Source organism: Lemur catta, chromosome 11 (assembly GCF_020740605.2).
Source record: "Lemur catta isolate mLemCat1 chromosome 11, mLemCat1.pri, whole genome shotgun sequence".
NCBI lineage: Eukaryota > Metazoa > Chordata > Mammalia > Primates > Lemuridae > Lemur > Lemur catta.
This window is the reverse complement of record NC_059138.1, coordinates 16,771,841-16,794,934: the sequence shown is the minus strand read 5'-3', so window position 1 is coordinate 16,794,934 and position 23,094 is coordinate 16,771,841. Positions and strand designations below refer to the sequence as shown.

Here is a 23,094-nt window from a genome sequence, read left to right as displayed (position 1 = left end):
TGGGTGAGGGAAAAGGGCTCTAGTGGAAGTACAGCCCAAGGGCTGCCTTTCCTGATCAAGGCTGCCCCAAAAGGTTCCTCTGTTCAAAAGAATGAACTAGATGGCTTTGCCTATTATAGGCATGGCATTGACATAACATTGGGTTAACAAGATTATTTTTAGTGATCTGTGTCTTTGGTTTTATGTGGAAGACACCTGACTTCATAGATGGGCTCCTTCCCCAGTTAACTTGCCTGGGAAGCTAATTATTCAGTCGGAGGGTAATGAAAGACCCGGCCATCTGTCTGCTGATTTAATGGAGTGTCAGCATATCCCAAATAGGAAGTAATTGGATTGACAGACACAAAGCCAGTTATTAGACTGTTATTATCTGATTGGAAAAAAGCAGGCGGAGAAGCATACAACTGTAGCAAAACTAATCTGATGATGTCTGTTGTTCCCGGAATGCACAGTCTGCCACACAGAACGCATGGGCTTTGAAACCCCTGACCGGCTTAGGAACGTTTGGAGTCCCTGCTCTCAGAATTCATCTCTGTATTCTTATTACAAATCAGTATAGCACAATCGAATAAAACACAGTTTGCATAAAGATAGGGCCCATTTATAAAACTGTCACCACAGCCACTCTATTAATAGAGCCATTTTAAAGATTTATTGTGAGCATATGTTACTTTTTGCAGGGGGCCAGATTGAGAGCTGCAGGATTTGAACATGCAAGAATGTGCTACTGGTGATAATTCAAAAAAAAAAAAAAAATTAAAGCTACTCTGCCCAAGTAATGCCATTAGATCCATACCTACTCTTTCCTTACTTTTCAGGTGCAATTGTCAAACAACAGACTTAATGAGGCATTAAAGGTGCCCAGGTCTAGAGCAGTGTTATGTAACCATTTTTTCCTTTCGCAGATTCTTGTTTTACTTCCTGGTACGACTGTAAGTCAGGGAACACATGGGAGGGGCTAAATATAAAGATTTGTGACCAGAACTGGATTCGGAGCTTTATTCTTCTCTGAAAACCTATGGCTGGATGGATCTGATGGGGAAGAAGCAGTAAAGACATCGTCTCCCATTCATTCACTGATTGGTTCAGCAAGAGTCAGAACGTTGCTCAGTGTAATTCCTGGGGTTTCTAGTCCTTGCAGTTTATGGAGAGAACTAGACCAGAGCTCAGCAAGCTTCCATTTATTTAAGTATTTCAATAGTACCTGCAGTGTGCTAGGCACTTGCCTAGGTTCTAGGTGTACAGCTGTGACTCAGTCTAAGTCCCTGCCCTCACGGGAGTTGCATTCCAGCTAGACAGTAAACAAGTCAGTATATGTGGTGTCAGATTATGACAAGTTCTGTAAAGAAACAGAAGGCAACGCAAGGAGACGGAGAGTGATTTTAAGAAGGCGACGTGTGCAGACACCCAGCTGAAGTTACGGAATGAGCTGTGTGAGTCTGGAGTAAGAGCAGCCCAGGCAGCGGGACCAGGACTTTGAGAGGTCCAAGCACATTATAAGTATTTTTGTCAGTGTCACTACCAAGAAACCAGGTGCTGCCAGGTTCCTTTGCCTGATAAGAGTCCCCAGCATTTCTACGTTGTAAGTTAGGGAATACCGATAACATGTAAAAAAAAAAAAAAAAGGTGTTGTAATCTATAAACAATATATAAACATATGATGGTGTTAGTAAGCTCCAAGAATGCTCTAGAGACCATCATTATAAACTGAGTCATTAAAAGCTTTGAGGGAATTCCTACTTAAAAAGACTGACTCTGTGGTGACATCACTTTTATGATACAAATATTCTATATTAATTTGATTGGCACATTTACAAATAATTATTAGAAGTATTATCTATTATATAATGAATGCTACTATATTTTACTTATAACCCATTATACTACGTATTATAATGCAAACATCACTGCCAACCTTACAATAACCCCGCAAGACAGATATTATTTCCCTGTTTTGTAGATTAGGAGCCTGGGTTGTAAGGGAATTCCCATAGTTAAATATCTGGAAGAACTGAGATTCCAACCCAGGCCTGTCTGATCCCAAACCCTGTGGTGTTCTCTCCTGTGTATTATGTTGACCAAAAAATCATGGGACACTGTTAGGAATCATGGGAAATATAGGAAAAATAAAGGCACAACCCCTGTACTCTGAGAAATGAAAATATAGTTAGGGAGAGATAATTACATGAGAAATAACAGAGGCCGGTGAAAGATGAGGTGTAAACACATAATTGCATTCCTTAGACTGTGCAATCTTGAGGAAAGAGGGAGATTAATGTAGACTGGAGACAATAAGCCTGAAGATGAGCTTTTGAACGACAGGTAGAATTTCAGTATTCTATCTCATAGAGTTTCAATCATATGTGGGTGTTGGAATCTACTCTTGTACCTCGGGTGAAAATTGGATGTCACCATGATTGCCCGTGAAAATTCTTTAGCAAGTTAGAGATGAGCTACTGTCACTCATTTACAACTATATTTTCCTCCATTTTTCCGCCTTTGGTCAAACTCCAAAAGAAGCATTCACCTTGTGAATAGTAGGCATTATATTGCATAAAATACATATTTTAAAATACTAGATCACAAAGTCACACTCAGAGTTGCTAGATAGTGACACCACTCAGCCAAGAGCTGACTCTGATTGAGGGGCTTGGATCGGTGTCTCCCTGCCCTGCTAACCTGGGACATATTCGCATTGAGTGGAATGGCAGGCTGAATACCTGTGTTTTCATTGCCCCCATCTCTCTCAGCCCATGCACCATTGATTTCATATATATTAAATACGGACATTCTGAAACTTCACTGAAATGGGGTGTGTTCTGAATGAGTGGAAAAACATAAGTGAAAAGTCCAGGGTGGGAATGATTTTGGATTCTCATGAAATAATGAGCACATGAGCATCCTCCAGAGATGGGAAAGCAATGGGGCCAGGTCATAGGAGGGCCATGAAAACCAAAGAGAGAATTTGAGATTCATGGGATGGAAGTAGAAGCCATTGAATGTTTTTGAGAAATGTACTATCGCTGTGAAAGATGAATGCAGATTAATCTGGTGGTGAAATGTAAGGTGAGTAGTGAGTGAAGTGGAAATGGAAAATACCAGACCAGAGACGCTGGGTGAGGAGGGTAAAGACCAGAATTATAGACCATTTATGGAGATGGGATTTGTTTGGAGATGATTTAATGGCCTTTTCACTTCACTTAATCTCATTAAAGCAATTTAAAGGGAATAATGCACATTCAAATGAGGTTAAATACTAAGAATTTAGTGATTCAACTAGCTATAGTTTTCTGGAATGCACTTTTTCATCCATCTATCTATCCACCCATTTATCCATCCATTCATCCATTGAAACTTCTTTCCTCCTTCTCTAAATTTATACTTACAGTCAAACACATTACTTCCCAAGAGTCTGAGTCCCAGCATAATATTATAAGATATTAATGGCATTAAGTTAGGTAATGAATATGAAGCTGACTAGAAAATTCTGAAAACAAATTTGAAATGTTATGATTATTATTATTATCTAGTTTTCACCCCTTTTGGATTCTCTTAAAATCATATTTAAATTAGGTAGATTTATGTATTGTACATTTAATAATAAATATAGCCTTCAATGATTCTAATAGTTTCTAACTATTCTGATTCTTTCTGCATTTTTATAATATCTTCTTTAGAAAATTAATTGGCCAAAAAGAAAGGGAGTCTTTTTTCTTTATTAAGACCTACAATAATCACTTTGGTTCTCTTTATGATGCTCTGAATGAAAAATTCACGGCTCCAAGAATAAAAGTTTTCCTGTTTTGTTTTAATATCATCCCTTTTATTGTCCTGATAAGACAGTACTAACTAATAGTCATATTATTAAGTAATATTCCTGCACTGAATTTTCAATCCTCTGATAAGGTTTTCTTTCTTTTGTTTCAAAAGCTTAAACAACCTCAGGAACAACAGTCAAAAAGAACTTTTTATTCAGGGAAACATGTCATGGCGATTCCCTGGTCATTGCTTACAAAGTGTAGATGACTCAGGTAACTGACAGTGTTGACATCTAGTCATAACTTTTTTTCTTGGTGTGGGTACCCAATAGTAAGGCATGTTCTATTCTCTAATAACAGTACTGCAAAGTGTCAAGCACACATAACTTTTCACGTCTGAGAGCAAGATAATGAAATTTTTAAGATCATCTCATGCTTTTGTTCCATTCCAGTGTTTTAACTTACACGAATTATCCTGAGGAGTAGAGTGGCTCAGGCCTATGGTCAATGTTGATCAAGCCTATCTTTCTCCAGATGAATAAAAGGATTGTTACATGACAGCTGGCCAAGAGCCACAGCCTGCATGACAGACACCTACCAGATACTTTACCATGGTGAGGGCAGATGATGAAAGCATGCATGTGATTGGAGAGTATGAAGGCGGCTCTCCCTCCACTTGTTACAGCTTTCTTAACAATGCTGTTTATTCCCGCGCTGATTTCCCAAGAGAGTGATGAGAAGAGGGGCTTGGAAAACAGGATTGGGAAATGACTTTCTCCTTCTTGGCTGTGAGCTAGACATTATCTACTAGCATCCCCCCATGTTTATGTTCTGGTGTTGCTTGAGTATGTTATATTTGCTCTTTATAAATCATCCATAGGCCTACTCCTCACCTCCTGTACCTCTGCATTCCCAGCTAATAAGTGGCACACTTTGTCTTAGCAGTAACATTGTTTGCAATTTCTGAATACTTCCTGAAGGTAGAGACTCAGAAATATGAATTAATTAGGGCTTGCAATAAATGAATTTAGCTCTAATTATCATGGATAGAGAAGATAAAAGCATAAAATGATGATAAACACTGGCCAACAGCTAATAACTGTACAGATGGTCCTCAAGTTATGGTAGTTCCACTTAACAAGTTTTTGGCTTTACGATGGTGTGAAAGTGATATACATTCAGTAGAAGCAGTACTTCGAGTGCCCCATACAACCATTCTGTTTTTCACTTTCAATTCAGTACTCAACAAATTACACTAGATATTCCACATTTTATTACAAAATAGGCTTTGTATTAGATTATTTTGTACAACTGTAGGCTAATGTAAGTGTTCTAAGCATGTTTAAGGTAGGATAGCCTAAGCTATGATGTTGAGTAGGTTAAATGTATTAAATGCATTTTCGACTTACAATTTTTGAACTTATGAGGGGTTTATTGAGATGTAACCCCATCATTAGTCAAGGAGCATCTGTCTGTTTTCTTCACATATACTCAACTAAACACAGCCCTAAATTAGCTGGTTTGTATCATGGCCATTTTCAGAGCAATCTTAATTTCTCACTTTATGCAGGAGGTTTGCACTGAGCATCTGCCAATGCACTATGCCATGCACTAGGGGGAGTACAATCATAAATCTAACCAATATCCTGCCTTCAGAGAACCCAGAGTCCAGGAGGGGGAGAAGGTAAACAAATGACAGACTGGTTTGTACCATTAGTGCTCTAAAGTGATAACCACGTCTGCTGGTTTTTGGTCCAGCCTGATCAATAGCACAGATATGTTCCCTATAATCCTAAAGAATTCCTAAAGAAATAAGGAAAAATTGTTAGTGTCTCTATCACCTCTACTGAGGTGAATATAACAGAATAATGTATTACACATTATTGGGAAATGATCCATGTCGTCTACGGGTAGGCAAAACATCTACTACCTTCAACTTTTAATACATTTTTATCTTGCTAATTGTCTCTTTTTATTCAGTATACTATTGAGGATTTTTCTGAAACCATGACTTAAGGAACGAAATCCACCTTCAATTATTTATGGTTTAAATTAATGTAAATAAGACTTTCTGGCTTGCTGTGCTGATACTCATTAATAAATATTTCACTGGGTATTAGGAAGGTTCAGATTGACTAAATGAGCCTCTTTTTCAATATAAACAAAAGCCCTTGTGTTTTTCACTACTGTGCAGGCCTGATTCTTACGTCTGGCTTTCATTACGGCAAATGAATGTTAGATGGGCGCATCAGCACATGGAGGGATCCTGGGGGAGCTGGAGTCCGTGGAGCTGGGGCGGGGGCTCTGCAGTGAAATAATCCTCTAGTTCCCCAACCACATTTAATCTCATTAGCAGAGTAATTGTGCTATGAGGGGAAATGGCCAACCAGGTTAAAGAGAAATCCACGTAGTCTAATTACTCTTCCACTTCTGCCATTGGAGAATAGAACATTGAACTAAGAGGCAAAAGATGCAGTTTTGTGCTTGGCCTAACACTGGGATTGAGTCTTAGGAAATTCCAGATCTCTCACAGTTCCTAGGGCCTGTGTATGGCATTGGTGTCATGTCATACACATTCTGGGATCCTTTCCTATAAAAAATTAGCACACCAGCAGTACAGCATCCTATCACGTTGCTCCTTTTTATTTATGTATTTTGTCCACTCACTTTTCCAACAAAGTTATACAAATGAGACTTTGCCAATGTTTTAAAACTGTTTAGGATGTTGTAGTGCATCAAAAACTTCTAAGACTACCAAAATATCTAAAACTTAGTTATAAAAAATAGGCCTTTTCATATTTCTGCTCATTGGTCAATTTCCTAGAATCATTGAATCTGTGACCCTGTATTTTACATTCTTCGGAATTTACATGCATTATGGGCTTTGCCATTTTTAGGATGTGGTGTAGAAGAAAGAATGGCGAACTAATTAGGAGCCAGATCTGGCTTCCAGACACAGTCTCAAAGCTTGATAGCAGTGTGACCTTCAGCAAATAAATTATCTTGTCTGAACTGCAGTTTCCTCGTATGTAAAATGGAAATAATTATCACTGTCAAAACAGCGCTGAAAGCAGAATGAGGTTCAACTATGTGAAGGTCTTTTGTAAGTGCTAACGTGCACCGTAGATCTGAAAGAGAATCATATCCCCACTTGACTTATATCACTAGCTTCTAGGACACAGCTTATACATGGTCAGTAAATGTTAGTTGAATTAATAGTTAGATATTTGGGAGATTTACCATCATGTTTCAGTTTGTTGCTGGGATTGTACGTGAATGATTGTTGTCAAAATTTGTCAAAAGCAGACAGTATAATGGATGCTGTATCATACTTTTTTAAAAAGAGAGAAAATACAGTGGATACCTCCTGTCCGAGAAGGGCTCACACCATTTCCAAAACAACATATGCATGTGGGGGGGAAATGACATAAAAACACTTAAAGATATTAACAAGCGTGAATGCATTGCCATAACGACCTGAATACATAAATGGGAAATGCAAAACTTACTCTTTTGTTTGTTGTTATCATGCCTGTGGCCATAATTTTTCACTGTGGACCTCATAAAAATGAGCAATTTTATGTATGCTATCATATTGGAAATAAACTGTCAGGGGGGCCTGGATGCCAGTATGATGGCTGGAAATTTGTTCACAAGTTTCATATGAGACAAAGTAGTTTTCTGAAATAAATTTTTTCCATTAAGATGTACTTTATATTTGTGTTGTGATAAAGCATATATTCCTTAAATTTTTTCCATTGCTTTGAAAACAGGAAACATTTCTCAAATGAAACCAGGGCTTACATTAGATTTTTTCTCTTTTTAATGTACAAACTACTTCTATAGGCTTTTTCTGTCTCTTGAAGAGTCAGCTGCAGTTAGTAGCAACAATCAGCCCAAGAGTGTAATGCACGGTGCAGAGTCACCTGATTGCAGACATTGACTTTTGGACAGATGTTTTATCTTCTACGGGTTTTAGGTATTTGTCATCAACACAATCCAAAAGACTATCAGTTCTGCAGGAATAATATTGTAATCAAAATTCTTCTACAGGGTCTAGTTTCTCTTTGGAAATGATGTGTATTCCATCATTTTAATGCCTATACAATTGATAGATACTCACTTGCAAGTAATCAGTTAGACAGGAGGCTATTTTTTCTTTATTATTCCATATATAAATGCAATAATCTATGCTTTTCTACATCTCAAATTTGTGAGCAGAATTTTTAACTCTAATTTAGCCTTACGGAGGATATGACAACTTAAATGGAATGGAAGGAATGCTAAAGTCTTTAATTCCTATCTATTAGTAATAAGTAGACCTATTTATGAATCTAACTTTAAAAATGATATAACTCTGTTGCCTCTAGAAGGAACATAGGACAATAAGAATAGAATGCTGGATGAGATGGCTTAAAATGTTTAGCTTAGTTTACTTTCGGTTTTAAATTGATTTTAGTCCAACCTGTTTTGTCATGCTGAAGCTGTGAGAGAGTGGTATGTCAATAGATGACCAAAAGTGAGACTCTAGGATGCGCTAATCTCTTCTGAGTAGGAAAGGGCTCTGGCTGGGCGCGGTGGCTCACGCCTGAATCCTAACACTCTGGGAGGCCAAGGCAGGAGGATAGCTTGAGCTCAGGAGTTCGAGACGAGCCTGAGCAAGAGTGAGACCCCTGTCTGTAGTAAATATAGAAAAATTAGCCGGGTGTGGTGGTGCACCCCTGTAGTCCCAGCTACTCGGGAGGCTGAGGCAGAAGGATTGCTTGAGCCCAGGAGTTTGAGGTTGCAGTGAGCTAGGCTGACACCACAGCACTTCCCTGGGCAACAGAGTGAGACTCTGTCTCAAAAAAAGAAAAAAGAAAAAAAAAAAAAACAGGAAAGGGCTCTGTAGGAGGTAAATTGAGAAAAACTTTGAACCACTACAGAAAAATAACTTTGTAAATATTCTTACAAGATAATTATATGTATATATTGTTCTGGGAAAATGTAGACGTGGGAGCAGAGAAAGGAACCAACAGTGATATTGAGAAGATCATTGTGGCTTAATTGAAATAACCAAGTACACAAGTAAAGGAAGATAAAAGTAGAAAAGTTTAGCTGGGCACGGTGGTATAATCCCTAGCACTCTGGGAAGCCATGGCAGGAGGATCACTTGAGCCTGGAGTTCGAGACCAGATGGGGCAATGGTAAGACCGCATCTCTATAAAAAAAAATTTGAAAATTAGCCAGTCATGGTGATGTGCACCTATAGTCCCACGTACTTGGGAGGCTGAGGCAGGAGGATCACTTGAGCCCAGGAGTTCGAGTTTGCAGTGAGCTACGCTGAGGCCACTGCATGTACTCTTCTAGCCCAGGCAACCGAGGGAGACCCTGTCTCAAAAAGATTTTAAAAAAGTAGAAAAGTTTAAGGGACAAGATTCTTATCATAATTGTTATTATCTCTTTGTGATTCATGTTATAATTGGTGACTAGGGGATCACTCACTACTTTGCCCATACTTTTCTCTTAGAACACTTTGCATTTAGGCTGGCAGTGAATAAGTTATAGTAAACATGAGAGTGGAATAAGAAATAATCATAAGCTAAGCTCAGGATTAAGGTTAGCTGCCAGATAGGCTCATTCGAGATCATTCATACTGAGTTTCCCAAAGCATTAATTTATTAAACATCACGAAATCCATCCTGTTGAGGAAGAGTCGAAGAAAAAACCGAGTACCAGCCTGTCTCTTCCAGCCAATATACACTGCAGTTTTATCCCAGCAGGTGCACCGTCATGTTTTTGACACATGAAATACCTCCAGTCTTGGACTTATGTCATCGATGCCTAAGTAATGTTCAACTTAGGCCAGATTCACTAAATTTCACGTTTGAGAAAAGGATGAGGTTTTAAATTGCTGATAGTTTGCCTTAAAAATGCCTCACATTGATACATTGAACAATGCATGCATCATTTAACTTCACAGCCTTCTCTTTTTGCTTTCACCACCTCTATTCCTTTTTCATCTTGCTTAGCCGGCCATATTTATTTCCTAAAATATAGCCTTAAAATAATCTGTGCTTTGTAACCCCTTTAAAAAGCACTGGCTTTCAAGGATAAACCTAAATAAGCTGTATTAATAACTTTTTATTACTTATTAAAACATTAACTATGTCCACTGTACTTGATACAGTGTTAGGTGCTTCTAGTATGATTCAAAAATGTACAAAATACAGTTGCTGCTCTGAAGGAGCTTGAGTCTAGTAAGAGAGAGAAAAACATAGGTAGGAAAATAACTACTGCTATGAAGTAAAGTATTTCAAATAAATAAAGTAGTTAAAGAGCTCGGGGAAAACTTTATGAGTAAGTTAGTTTTGAATTGGTCTTTGAAGAAAGGCTATAGTGAAAATAATTTTTCAAACCTCCACTCTGATATGTCACAATTTAGAAAATGCCAGGGAATGCTAGGAGTAGACCACATGGACAGCATGAGAAAAGGCATGTACTTTTTTTTAAAACAAAAAAGCAGAGATTATGCAGAAATCAAATTTGCTGATGAGTAGAAGTAGAAATAATGTTAGTCTTATTTCTTGAGTACCTACTAGATGCTAAATACTCTCTATAATGAATAAGACATGTTCCCTCTTTTCAAGATGTTTAAAAATTAGTAGGGAATACAGACACCTCAATCACAGTATTCTGTGGACCTAGGGTGGTATGGTGCATAGTTAAACAGCATCACTGTCCACTCAAGGGAGAAGGGCCTCTGAAGGAGGTGACATCAGAGCTAGCAGTTATAGGACAAGTGACAGTAGGGAAAGAGGTCTTGAGGGAGGATATTCCAGGTTAAGAGACCAACATGTGCAAAGACCTGGAGGCAAGAGAGAGCAGGGCACCTTTATGAAACTGCAAGTAGTTATATGATCTGTGCTTTAGTGAGACTAATATGTTACAATAGCTCTATGTTAGATAAATTGAAGGAAGAAAGGATTGAAGATGGGAGAACCAGTTAGGAGATTGTTTTAGGGAGGTCTGGGAAAGAAATTACCTTATGTCATATTCTGTTCATTCATTTACATCATCTCATTTAGTAAGAATCTGAATTGGTGTGTGAATGTTACAAATCGAGGTAGGGGAATGTCCGCTTGGGTGCCAGCATTGTACTGTTGGAGTTCATGTCACATGCTATGTGAAGGGTAGCCCCTGGGGCACAATTCTTTCACTGTGGGTGCTTTAGCTCCTAGAATACTGCATGCATGAGGTAGGTATTCCATAAATATTGCCTAAAAAAAAAATAAAGATGTGAACAAGTAGATAAATGTATGAACATAAGAGATAATATAAACAGAATGTCTATAAGTCCGAAAGCTTCTTATTTGAGTAGCAAGAGAGAGGGAAAAGTAACCAATGATTTTTTTCTTTTTTTTCTGAGACAGGGTCTTGCTCTGTTCCCAGGCTAGAGTGCAATGGAGTCATCATAGCTCACTGCAACCTCGAATTCCTGGGCTCAAGTGATATTCCTGTCTCAACTTCCTGAGTAGCTGAGACTATAGGCATGTACCACTATGCCTGGCTAATTAAAAAAAAAAAAAAATATATATATATATATATATATATATATATATATATATATATATATATATATATATATATATATATTGTAGAGACGTGGGCGTCACTATTTCCCAACCTGATCTCACGTTCCTGACCTCAAGCCATCCTCTCTCCTCAGTATCCCAGAGTGGTAGGATTACAGGTGTGAGCCACCGTGCTGGGCTTGATTTTTAAACTGGAGCCTGGGTAACTGGAATGATGATGACACAAAAATAGAGAATGCAGAGGAGAGAATTGAAATAGCAATGAGAAGGCAGTGGTGAGGAGCTCCATGTTGGACATAGTTTGAGTTATCAGGTGGACATCAGGAGCAAGAAGGTAGGGTTGGAGATTAGATTTGTTATATTTCAAGATCAATAATTCTCAGTCTTTTATATTCAAATATTTGTATTTAGCAATACTGTATTCCTTTCCATCCACACAGGGTCCCACTACCTCAGCACATACGTTAGGGTTTTCTGCATGTGTCTATTGACTGTCCTCCTCGTACCTGCCCACCTCTAGAGTTCTAACCCCACTGGTGAATAGTGAGAGGCAGTGATTTTGGAAGGGTGTGTTGGGTAGAGTGGTGGTGGTCAAGTCCAGCATGGTCTCTGGAGTCTAACTGTCCATGATCAAATTTTGACTCTAACATATACTACTTGAGTGACCTTAGGAAAGTAACTTAACCTTTCAGTGCCTTCATTTCTTTTTCCAAATGGCGATTATAAAAGTACTTTACTTGGTGGTGTTGTAAAGAATATGTGAAGCAAGGCATGGTGATTACTTAAAACAGTGCTGGCATATGCACTTGACCCTCAAACAACACTGGTTAGAACTGTGCAGGTCCATTTACACATGGACTTTTTCCAGTAAATGCATTCCGCCCTCCATATCAGTGATGTTCCGTATCCACAATCAAACACAGATCAAAAATACAGTATTCACAGGATGGGAAACCCAAGGATATAGAGGGCCGACTTCATATAGGTAAGTTCCTCAGGGCTGACTGCAGGACCTGAGTGTGCATGGATATTGGTATACGCAGGGGGTCCTGAAACCAATCCCCGCAGATACGGATACCAAGAGATGACTGTAATAAGAACAATATAACTGTCAGCTGTTCATGTTGCTGTTATTTTTTCAGCTGCTCAGTTTCATCATATATAAAATGGAGATAGTAACAGTGCAGTCCTCAGAGTTCATGTGAAAATTACACAAAATAATTCACATAAAGCTCAACTGCATAGGTGTAAGCAGTTATTAACACGGCTCGTACTGACGTAGCAACAGGTAGAAGATTTGCCAGATTCCCCTGAGTCTTGCATTAGAATATCTGAAGGCCAAACTGATATGGAGTACCTAAAATAGAGTATTATTTAATATGTTTCCAGGAATATGACAGACATTTTGTAATAAGTTCCAATTTTTCTTGGAAAATTTTCTGACAGCCTTATCTTTTATAAAAAATATAAAGAAGAGGCTATTTTACTAAAAGTAAGATAAATTGAAAGGCTAAAAATGAAATTTCAGACCTCTTGGAAAAGCAGGGTTATTATTTTGTCTCCAAGTTTTGTATCAACAGCCCTTACTTATTTCTTTATTTTTTATATTCATTTTTTTCTGTTAAAAAAAGATTGCTTGATATTAAGGGTTAGAGTTTAAGTCATTTCAATTTCCAAATTATATGCTTAAAAAAATTTAACAGCTGTCATTTTAAAGAGGCTTACTTCATTTTACTTAAAGTGCTTTTGAGTCTGGAGGGAACACTTAAATGTAGTCACAAATCACTTGCAATATAGTCATGGTAAGATTTATAAAAGTTAAATTTGTTTATAACCCTACAGAGTCCAAATTTTGTAGATAATATTCTCTTCTCCCTTTACTTAATGATCGTTACCTCTTTTCTCCTCTAATCCTAGGCATGAATTTCATACATTACAAATAAGAGTGCCCAAATCCCTTTTTATTTCATTAGTTCAGCAGATTGTCTCCTACGGGTATGGGCTGAGGACATGATTGGGCTCTGCAGTGATGAGCTTATTTTGCACTTTTACACAGAAAATCTTTATATACAAAAGGCACAGACAGTAGTTACACTCAGCATGAACAATTACAGCCTGTTGGGGGAGAGCCTCTTCCTGATGTGCCCATGGCTTACGCCCATGAATTAAGAGGCAAATGTGCTCCAAAGTGCATTAACCTTTATGGATTTTTCTCCGGTTTTCATGTTCCACTGATTTATGGTCTTAAATATGCCTGTTGCTGCTGTTTCTGAATGAGTCCCTTGTAAATCATTTCTAAATGATCTTTTTCAACCCAGATAATACAAGTAAGTTGAATACATCTCAAATCAATTCCTCTGAGGCTTCTTTCCTTCTTTGTCCAAGTTGTTTTCTAGTATTCTCTGTGTCTTAAATGTCATATCTGAGAGCAATTGAGTAAGTAAGAAATTTGTCTTAAAGGAGCCACATTTGCTGGGGTGGCTTCTTTCTGCAGACTGAGTTTTTTCCAGCCTCACTTGGGTTTAACTCACTTGAGTTTGACCCCAAAGGCCCATTTACCTGAGTATAGCTAACTGATCATAGTTCTTTATACAAAGATGGGCTCGTGTCTGGCAGTCGATTTTATTACGGGTTCTGGGTTGATTTTTTTTTTTCCATACAAGTCAAGCATGGTAGGCATTTTGCATATACTGTGTTCTCATAAAAGTTCACTGTTTCCCTTAGAGTGATGTGCAGAAAGTGTCATCAGAATGCAGGACTCTGTGTTATTACTGCTGTTTGCCATCTTTTAACATGGGTCCATATTTCTCCAGGAAAGTTCTGCATTTGACAGTCAGTGTTTCATTCCCTTCTGGGTTCAAAGATATTTTCAGTTTCCTGGATTTAGGGGAAAATGTACATTTTATTTTCTCCCTGTAACTCATGTGTCATTCATGCCGCGGGGTTGTCGTTACTGTTGTTTGCTTTCTTTACATAAAACTCAAACACAAAATCAAAGGTACAAATTTCAAATGCAGAATTCTGGCTTTTGGAGCACAAGTAATTCATCCATGAATGTGTTGTAGACAGTGTGTCACTGTTTATTGATGATTAAGTTTATAATGTATGCATTTATATATAATCTATGTCATACAGTGTTATTAAAGGTACATATAGTAAATGTGACAATAGAGGACTGGCACAATGAGGATGGTGCCATGTGGGCTTATCTTTGACCGTGCTTGTCTACTTACTTAAGCAAAGCTCCTGCAGAACTGTAAATATCATGCAACTTCTCTTTTCACATAGAAATCTGGACTAAAATGGAGAGAGGATAGTCAGATTTTTTTTTAAAGTCTCTAAAGCTATTATGCAGTGGAAGAGATTTAGAGCTTCGCGGTGGAGATAAGCATGGTACCTCTCTGCAGAGTCTAGACTAGATTAGAAAGTACATTAGAAATGATATGCTGGGAGATCCTGGAGATGCAGAGCCCATAAGGAAAAGTCACACTTTTCCACTGGTTCTGCTACATGGGATTAGAAGAAAAATCCCCAGCCTTCCAGTTACATATGAATTTGTACATTATTCCTCTTAAACTATTACAACCTATGTGTGATAATAAATAAAAAAGTCAGGAAATACCAAAATGAAAAGGATATGTTGTGTGATACAGGTTATATATAAATGCATGCAATTAAAAACATAACTAGCAATTAACAGTGATACACTTTTTATGACAGAGTCATGAATGAATTACTTGTGCTCTAAAAGCCAGAATCCTGACTTTGAATGCTCTGAAATTTGCACCTTTGATTTTGTAGTTTGGTTTTATGGAAAGATGACGTGTCCCCATGATTAGATTCACCTTATGCATTTTTCAGCAAGAATATGAGAGAAGTGATGCCGTGTTCTTCTTCATAACATATTAGGAGGGACATGGTGTTCAGTTTGTCTCATTAGTAGTGATGTTGGCCATCGAATTTTAAAAACTCATTAAGGTGTGAATATAAGGAATACTTATTTACTATGAGCAACTATTTTTTTATTCAAATGAATAAAATATCACTGCTCCCATTGCACCTTCTACAAGATAATGTAGGCCCTCTGTGTTCAAGAATATTTCCAGCCGGTAGCAGCCACAATTCTTGGCTGAGATGAAATGGAAGAAATGGAGCTTTACAACGAAATGGAATTTATGCTAAGGAGGCTGGGCTAAGGAAGGGACTTGAGAAGCTTGAGTGAAATTTTAATTAGTTGACAATTTCCCTGGATGGAAATCAAGTCAAGATACAAATTTTGAAAATATTGGGTGAAATGTAGGTAGTGTGTGCTCATGTGTGCATTCCAACAGCTCCACAACTTACTGCAGGAAAGAGTAAATTAAAAATTATAGGTATTGGATATGTGCATACTTTTGGAGGGCCGCTAGTTGATAATCTGAGATGAAAACCTGAAAATTAAATATTTACAAATAGCAATATTAGAAATTAGGAAATAAGATCCATGCTTTAATCATTCAAATGCAGTGAGAGCCAGTTGCGTACTGTCATTATTTGTTTTTTGGTTTATCCTACATTAAAACCTTAGGTTTAGGAGGCTGATCCGAATAAGGTTCCTGAGAGTCCTGTAATTAGATGCTCTCCACACAGCATGATATATATCCTTTCTTTTGATTTTGTTGTCTCTTTTTCCATTACACAGATGCACCTGTGCTTTGTGTTTTACCTGCTCATCACAAAGATAGGAAATCCGCCGTGGAGAGGCCCTTCATGAGATTAAACAATACCTTTTTGACAGGGTTCCATCTGTGTTCTAGCTTAACTTTGAATGAAGTATCTTCTTTCCCGATGAGATTCTTTTTGCTGTTAAAAAATTCTGTGCTTTCATATTTCCATAGAGCTAATTAGGAGCATTGTTGGAAAAATTGAGCATTTTAATGATTCTCCTCTACACCCTTCACTCTCCCTCCTGTCTCCCATTCAAGAGATCATTTTATAAGTACTTACCAGGTGAAAGGACCCATGCAGTATGCTGTGGGAATTTGGGGAAAATAAAATACAGATTCTCCCATGAAAAATGTTGAGGAACTACTTACGGTATTTGTGGAAATAATTCAACAGAAGCAAAATGAAGGTGTTCCCTAATAAATGTTTGGTTTAATAGTGTTGTGTTCATTAGCATGATGGAATGAGTCTCAAATACTTAACGGAAGAGCAGAATAGAAACTAGTATGAACAATCATATTGCACAAAATAAAAAACCATGTGGGAATGTGGGCAAGAACTAGAAAATACTCTCTCAATAGGAAGTACCAGTTAACACTGCAGTGGTGGAGATATGGGATGATTTTTTTAAAATCTTTTATTGGGACCTCTAGTCCAAATTCTTGGGAGCAGGGCAGTATTTGTCAGATAGGTCATGCCCTAGTTTCAGGAACTATGGGTTGCAATCAAAGGACCTGTTAATTATTTTATTCAATGCTTTATTCAGCAAATGTTTCCTAAGAGTCTACTATGTGCCAGCCAGTAGAGTAACACTACTGGGCACTGAGATTATAGCAGTGAATGGTTTACACTTGGCCTCTGGCCCTGTGGGGTTTTGGTCATTCCTACATATGTTTGTTGCTGAAATAGTCAAACTATTAATCTAATGGTCTGAATTGCTAATTAGGGATGATTTCATGGGAAAGTCAAGGGGGAGCAAGGTAAAAAAAAATCATAAAATATGTCACACTTTATCTCCAACCTCATCAGGGTTAACATAATGATAGTAATTATAAAAAATAGCAAGGCCGGGCGCGGTGGCTCACGCCTATAATCCTAGCACTCTGGGAGGACGAGGCGGGTGGATTGCTCGAGGTCAGGAGTTCGAGACCAGCCTGAGCAAGAGCGAGACCCCCGTCTCTACTAAAAATAGAAAGAAATTATCTGGCCAACTAAAATATATATATAGAAAAAATTAGCCGGGCATGGTGGCACATGCCTGTAGTCCCAGCTACTCGGGAGGCTGAGGCAGTAGGATCGCTCGAGCCCAGGAGTTTGAGGTTGCTGTGAGCTAGGCTGACGCCACAGCACTCACTCTAGCCCGGGCAACACAGCGAGACTCTGTCTCAAAAAAAAAAAAAAAAAAAAAATAGCAGCGACACCATTTACTAAGCAGCTACTAAGTGTCAGTCTCCATTCTGAGTGCTTAATTTTTATTGGCAAATTGAATCATCAAAGCAGTCTTGTGAAGTGGATAATGATATTATAATATTATCATTACCCACAAGTAAGGCTAAAGGAGGCTAAGTAACCTGCCCAAGACAGAACATTACAGGTCCAAACTCGGGAATACCTTCTCTGCTCCTGACCACTCCACCTCCCGAACTCATTCCTCCCTGCAGAGCCACAGGGAATGCGGTTCACCTCCCAGATGGCTAACAAAGTTTGTTTTCTGTGTCCTTCCTACCCACGAAAGGGTGGTTAATTTAATGCAATTGCTTCCTTTTTAAAAATTTTTCCTTTTAGATTTTTATTTATTTTTTATTGACAAATAGAAATAATATGTATTTATAGTGTACAACGTGATGTTTTAAAGTATGTGTACATTGTGGGATTGCTAAATCGAGCTAATTAACATATGCATCACCTCACATACTTATTTTTTGTAGTGAGAACACTTAAAATCTACTCTGTGATTTTCAAGCATTCATACATTGTTTAGTAACTATAATCACCATGTTTTACAGTAGATCTGTCGAATTTATTCCTCCCATCTAATTGAAATACTTCGATTGACATCATCTGCCCCCCGCCTCACCCCCAGTAGCCACCATTCTACCCATTTTTGGCTACAGTAGAGAAGAGACTTGTGGGACAGCCCTCATTTTTCTCTTTCGTTCTCACCCACGTGTTTCATGCTTTCTGCACAGTGAGGCCCCTAACAGCTCTTAAAGCAGATTTGGAAACATGTTGAATGGGTGCCCTTGAGTTAGAGATGACAACATTAACCTGGATGTGTCATTTGAGACTAATGCATGTGTTTTAGGGAACGAAAGACTTGTATTTGAAAGAAATCACTCAACCCAAAGTGAGGGGGCCCCTCTATCTGTGCTGCTCAGAGTGGCTCCTATTTGGGGGACACCAAAGGCAAATAGGGAACTAGAAACAAATATGTGGATAAGTTAGAGCCTCTGTCCCTCTGTTGAGGAGCAGGTTGACTAGGAAAAATTTTATTCCAATAAATGTTAAAGATTTTAAAAATGTAAGAAATACTTCTGCTCAGAAAACCTTTTTTCCAAATGCCTTTGAAGAAAATAGATTCCAACAATTGATTCTCATAATATTAAAAAAATAATAAAAAGAGTTTTGATGTATTTACTCATTAGTCAATTAATAACAGCAGTTTTCTTCCCGAGGCCAACCAAGGAGAGCAGGGTACACTTGGTGGGGGATTTCTCTGAGGATTAGGTGATATCAGAAGGGGTCAACATCGCAGGACGTGGGATTTGGAGATGCTAAAATTATGGCCATGGTTAACTATCTACTTTTATTGCCACATTTTTCCCTGTCCACTTACCCTCTCCTTAAAGATCAATTATATCTTTTTTGGGGTTATCCATTATATCTTATTTTCCTTTCCACATTGATAACATCAATTAGGCAGCCTCGTTGCTGTTTCTCATGCCTTCTTAATTCCCACTTTCTTTTCTATACTTTTTTGGTTACTTTTTTCATTATGTGTATGCTACCACCCTCCACGCCTGCCCCCACCACACACATACACCCCCCCCAGGGGTTAATAGGGCATTTAACTGGTGATTTGGAAGATTAACAGCAATATGTTACTTTATTAAGTAAAAGAAACTCTTTATTAGGTTAAACAGCTAAACTTAAGAAAGCATTTATATACTAAACTTTAAATGTGGCCTAATTAGATAGCAATTTATGAAATATAGTCTTTGATATATGTAGATAATTTTTAAATTTTCTAATTTAAAGTTATTTGAGTAGTTAATACATTCAGTTTTTAACAATCAAATGATTATAAAAAGTTATAATTGAAAAGTCTCATTTCTACTCCTCTTCCAGACCTCACCCCTAGCCCTGCCTCCTACAGATACTTGGTTTTTTATAAGACTTCCCAGGGTGTCTTTATGCTAAAATAAACAAATGAGAATATACAATTCTTATAAAGAGGTTAGCGTAGTAAAACACTGCTAAATACATATTGGTCTACACTTGCTTTTTCTCACCTAACGATATATATCCTAGAGATGGGCCCGGCGCGGTGGCTCACGCCTGTAATCCTAGCACTCTGGGAGGCCGGGAAGATCACTCAAGGTCAGGAGTTCAAGACCAGCCAGAGCAAGAGCGAAACCCCATCTCTGCTAAAAAATAGAAAGAAATTATCTGGACAATTAAAAATATATACAGAAAAAATTAGCCGGGCATGGTGGTGCATGCCTGTAGTCCCAGCTGCTCGGGAGGCTGAGGCAGTAGGATTGCTTGAGCCCAGGAGTCCGAGACCAGCCTGAGCAAGAATGAGACCCTGTTTCTAAAAAAAAAAAAAAAAAAAAAAAACAACAACAACAACAACAAAAAAACATATCCTGGAGGTATTTTCACATTAATGCTCAAAAGCTTCCACATTTGTGGGTAGAGGGAGCTGCACAGTATTCCAATAAAAATGGTAGATATACCACAGTTTATTCTCTAATTGATGGACTTTGGGTTGTTTCCAGTCTTTGCCATAGAAACAATGCTACCATGATCTATATACTCTATATATAGATCATCTCATCCATATTCAGGTATGGCTGTCAGAAGAATTTCCCAGAAGTGGGATTTCTGGGTCAAAAGGAAATAACATTTGTAATTTTGAATGATAGTACCAACTTGCCCTTCATAAGGGTTGTACCATTGCTTTCACTTCCATCAGTAATATACAAGAATACTTCTTTCCCCACACTTATGCCAACAGAGTGTGTTTTCAAACTTTTGGAATTTGGCCAGGGGTGTAAAAATTGGTATTTTGGTATGGTTTACTTTGCATTTTTCTTATGAATGAAGTTAAGAATTTTTTCTAATATTTAATGGCCATTGTATTTCTTTTACTGTTAACAGTCTTTTCACAAAATTTTCATCATTTTTCTACTAAGTTGTTCAGATATTTTTTCTCCTTGATTTCTAGCCATCATCTGTGATATAACCTGCAAATATATCTTCCCAGTTATTCATTTTTTGTCTTTATTTCATTTCATTTCATTTCACTTTCCTCCTCCTCTTTTTTGGGAAAAATTTAAAGTACGAGGCCTGTTTTCCGTAGCACCGTGTAACTGTAAAACTGACCATGCAAGCTAAAACCACGCCCAACAATCTTATTCAATAGGGATAATAACAGTTGTTTCATGACTTTTAAAAATTTTTGTCAAAACATTAAAAGGTCTCTTACTGTTATTTATAAATGTATACAGAAATGAAGAATAAGGTAACTACTATGCATTTAGTACACTGTAACATTAGAAACATTGAGAATTAAAGTAGTTTATTTCTCTGTTAAAATCTTATCCAGAGTAGTTTGAAGAGTGCTGGCCACCTTCTTCTTGCATACTTTATAAAATACAGCAAGCTGCTTTTCTGGGCCTTGGCAAACCGTCATACTCCTTCTATGTTTGAATCAGCTGCCAGCATTTGTCCTTTGTTTTTTCAATGTTATGAAATATCTCCAAGAGTTCCTTAAATGTGAAGTTTTTTGCCAGCATTACTTCCCCTGGCATCCCATCCGTCTCCCTCTCTTTCGTGACGGCCACTTTCCTTGTGGGTGTTGGCCCTCGCCCTGGCTGCATCTGCCCCCCCAGTGGCCACAGTGCCAACATTCCCACGGGCAGCTATTTCTTCTATAGCTCCATTTACATTCAATTCAAATTTCACTTCTAGTGTTATCACTTCTACTGGTTGTTTTTGTTTTTGTTTTTTTGGCTGTACTTTTATCTTTGTTGGCCAATTCTTACTTTTAATTACCCAGTTTAATAAAACGTCACGTGGGTTTATCACCAGGAGACAGGGAGGCACCACAACTCCATGCCTTGCTGCCTGTGCATGAACTGAATAGCAATATGCAGTGACCAGTCACCAGTAGACTTTGGAAGAAGTGATGTGATTGGTCACTGTTCATGGTGCTTGCGCATCAGTTATTTATATAGTTTTTTCTGAGGAGCTAACAGCAAAATTTGTACTTTCTGCAGTTACTCGTGGTTAATTCACTGTGGTTGCTATACTGTGGTACTGTGGAATTTAAATCACGTTACTAGAGGACTGATGTTATTTGACTAAACTGTGGTAACTTAAATCTGTACATATCAAGCCACACAAAGCACGGGCTGCCTATATAGAAAATTATAAAGAATAATATAACACACATCTGTGTACTCATCTCTGAGATTTTGTAGTTATTAACATTCTGTTATGTATGTTTTAAGCATTTTTAATAAAGGAAATCAATTATAATTAAGGTTGACGTTCCCTTTTGTCCTCCAATTCCTATTCCATTCCCTTTCTTAACCTCCAAACTCCTATATCATCAAGAATTTGAAAGAGTGTCCTTCATTCAAAATAACATATATTTTGAAAAAATTGAAAATCATATATAGACAAATAAGAAAGTGTTGACCTGCCCTTTTCCTGGAAATAGCCAAAGCCTGGAGATACTCCTATCTGTCGTGTCATACTCATCTATTTTTCTGGTATATTTAACATCTTTCTTACTGTTTGTCTTCCAGATTTATTCAGGAGATTGAGCATGCCCTAGGACTTGGTCCAGCCAAACAGTGCCCTCTTCGAGAGTTTCTCACCATGTACATCAAAAACATCTTCCTCAACCAGGTCTTGGCTGAGATCAACAAGGAGATTGAAGGAGTCACTAAAACATCTGACCCCTTGAAGATTCTGGCTAATGCAGACACCATGAAGGTGCTGGGGGTGCAACGACCTCTCCTGCAGGTAATCATACACTTTGAACTTACTGTTTTTATCAGCAGTTGTCATTGACGTGGGAAGAGTCATAAATTAAAAAAAGAAGAAGAAGAATTGCCATCTGTTTCCATATACATCAGGGAGAAAACAAGAGGAAATAAATTGCACAGGCACTAGGGAAATTTTGGTCTAATGTAGTTGGGTAATGGAAGTTCCTTAAGATCTTTAGGAAAAAAAATGGTGAGCTTTGGACATGGGAGATGGAGAGTCTCATTGACATGCAGGCCACTCCTCATTATCATGCCTGGAATTTGTCCTTGAAAGGAATTTTTTTCCATTGGTGAATGCATCCCAGAGTATGAAGGATTAACAGGAAGGAAGTTCTTCTGATTAACCTCAATTACCAGCGGGAAACTCTCTGTACCATTTGAGGGCAGACGTACTGTAAATACCTTGGCCAGCTCACAGTGAATTTGAACCTGGAAACTGGCTTTTAAAAGTCAGATCATTTAATTCCAGTGATGATCTTGTTAATATTGAAAATTTTACTTTGACTATAACAAAATGGTTTCTGGGCAACAGAAAAAATAAAATAATCTGTCAGATATTTTTGATTAATAGGCTGGAGGTAGATATTTTATAAACATTTTAGCTAGTGATTTGGAGGTAAATATAAAATTAAAATAATTAATATGAGTTTAAATTATAGGTATACATTATCTATTATTACATTGTGACCAAATTCTTATAGTATTTCTTCATTTAAGAGAAAGATGGACACAGTAGAACTTTTTTTTTTTTTTTTTGAGGCAGGATCTGGCCCCATT

General features: G+C 37.8%; 1 protein-coding gene across 1 annotated transcript in view; it reads left to right on the top strand.

Annotated features, from left to right (window-relative positions):
* The window catches only part of EXOC4 (exocyst complex component 4), a 721,344-nt gene that overhangs the window by 486,420 nt on the left and 211,830 nt on the right, over nucleotides 1–23,094 (top strand). The window contains exon 11 of the mRNA XM_045564932.1: nucleotides 22,075–22,294. Coding sequence (XP_045420888.1) covers nucleotides 22,075–22,294 — 220 coding nt within the window. The remainder of the gene's footprint in view (nucleotides 1–22,074; nucleotides 22,295–23,094) is intronic.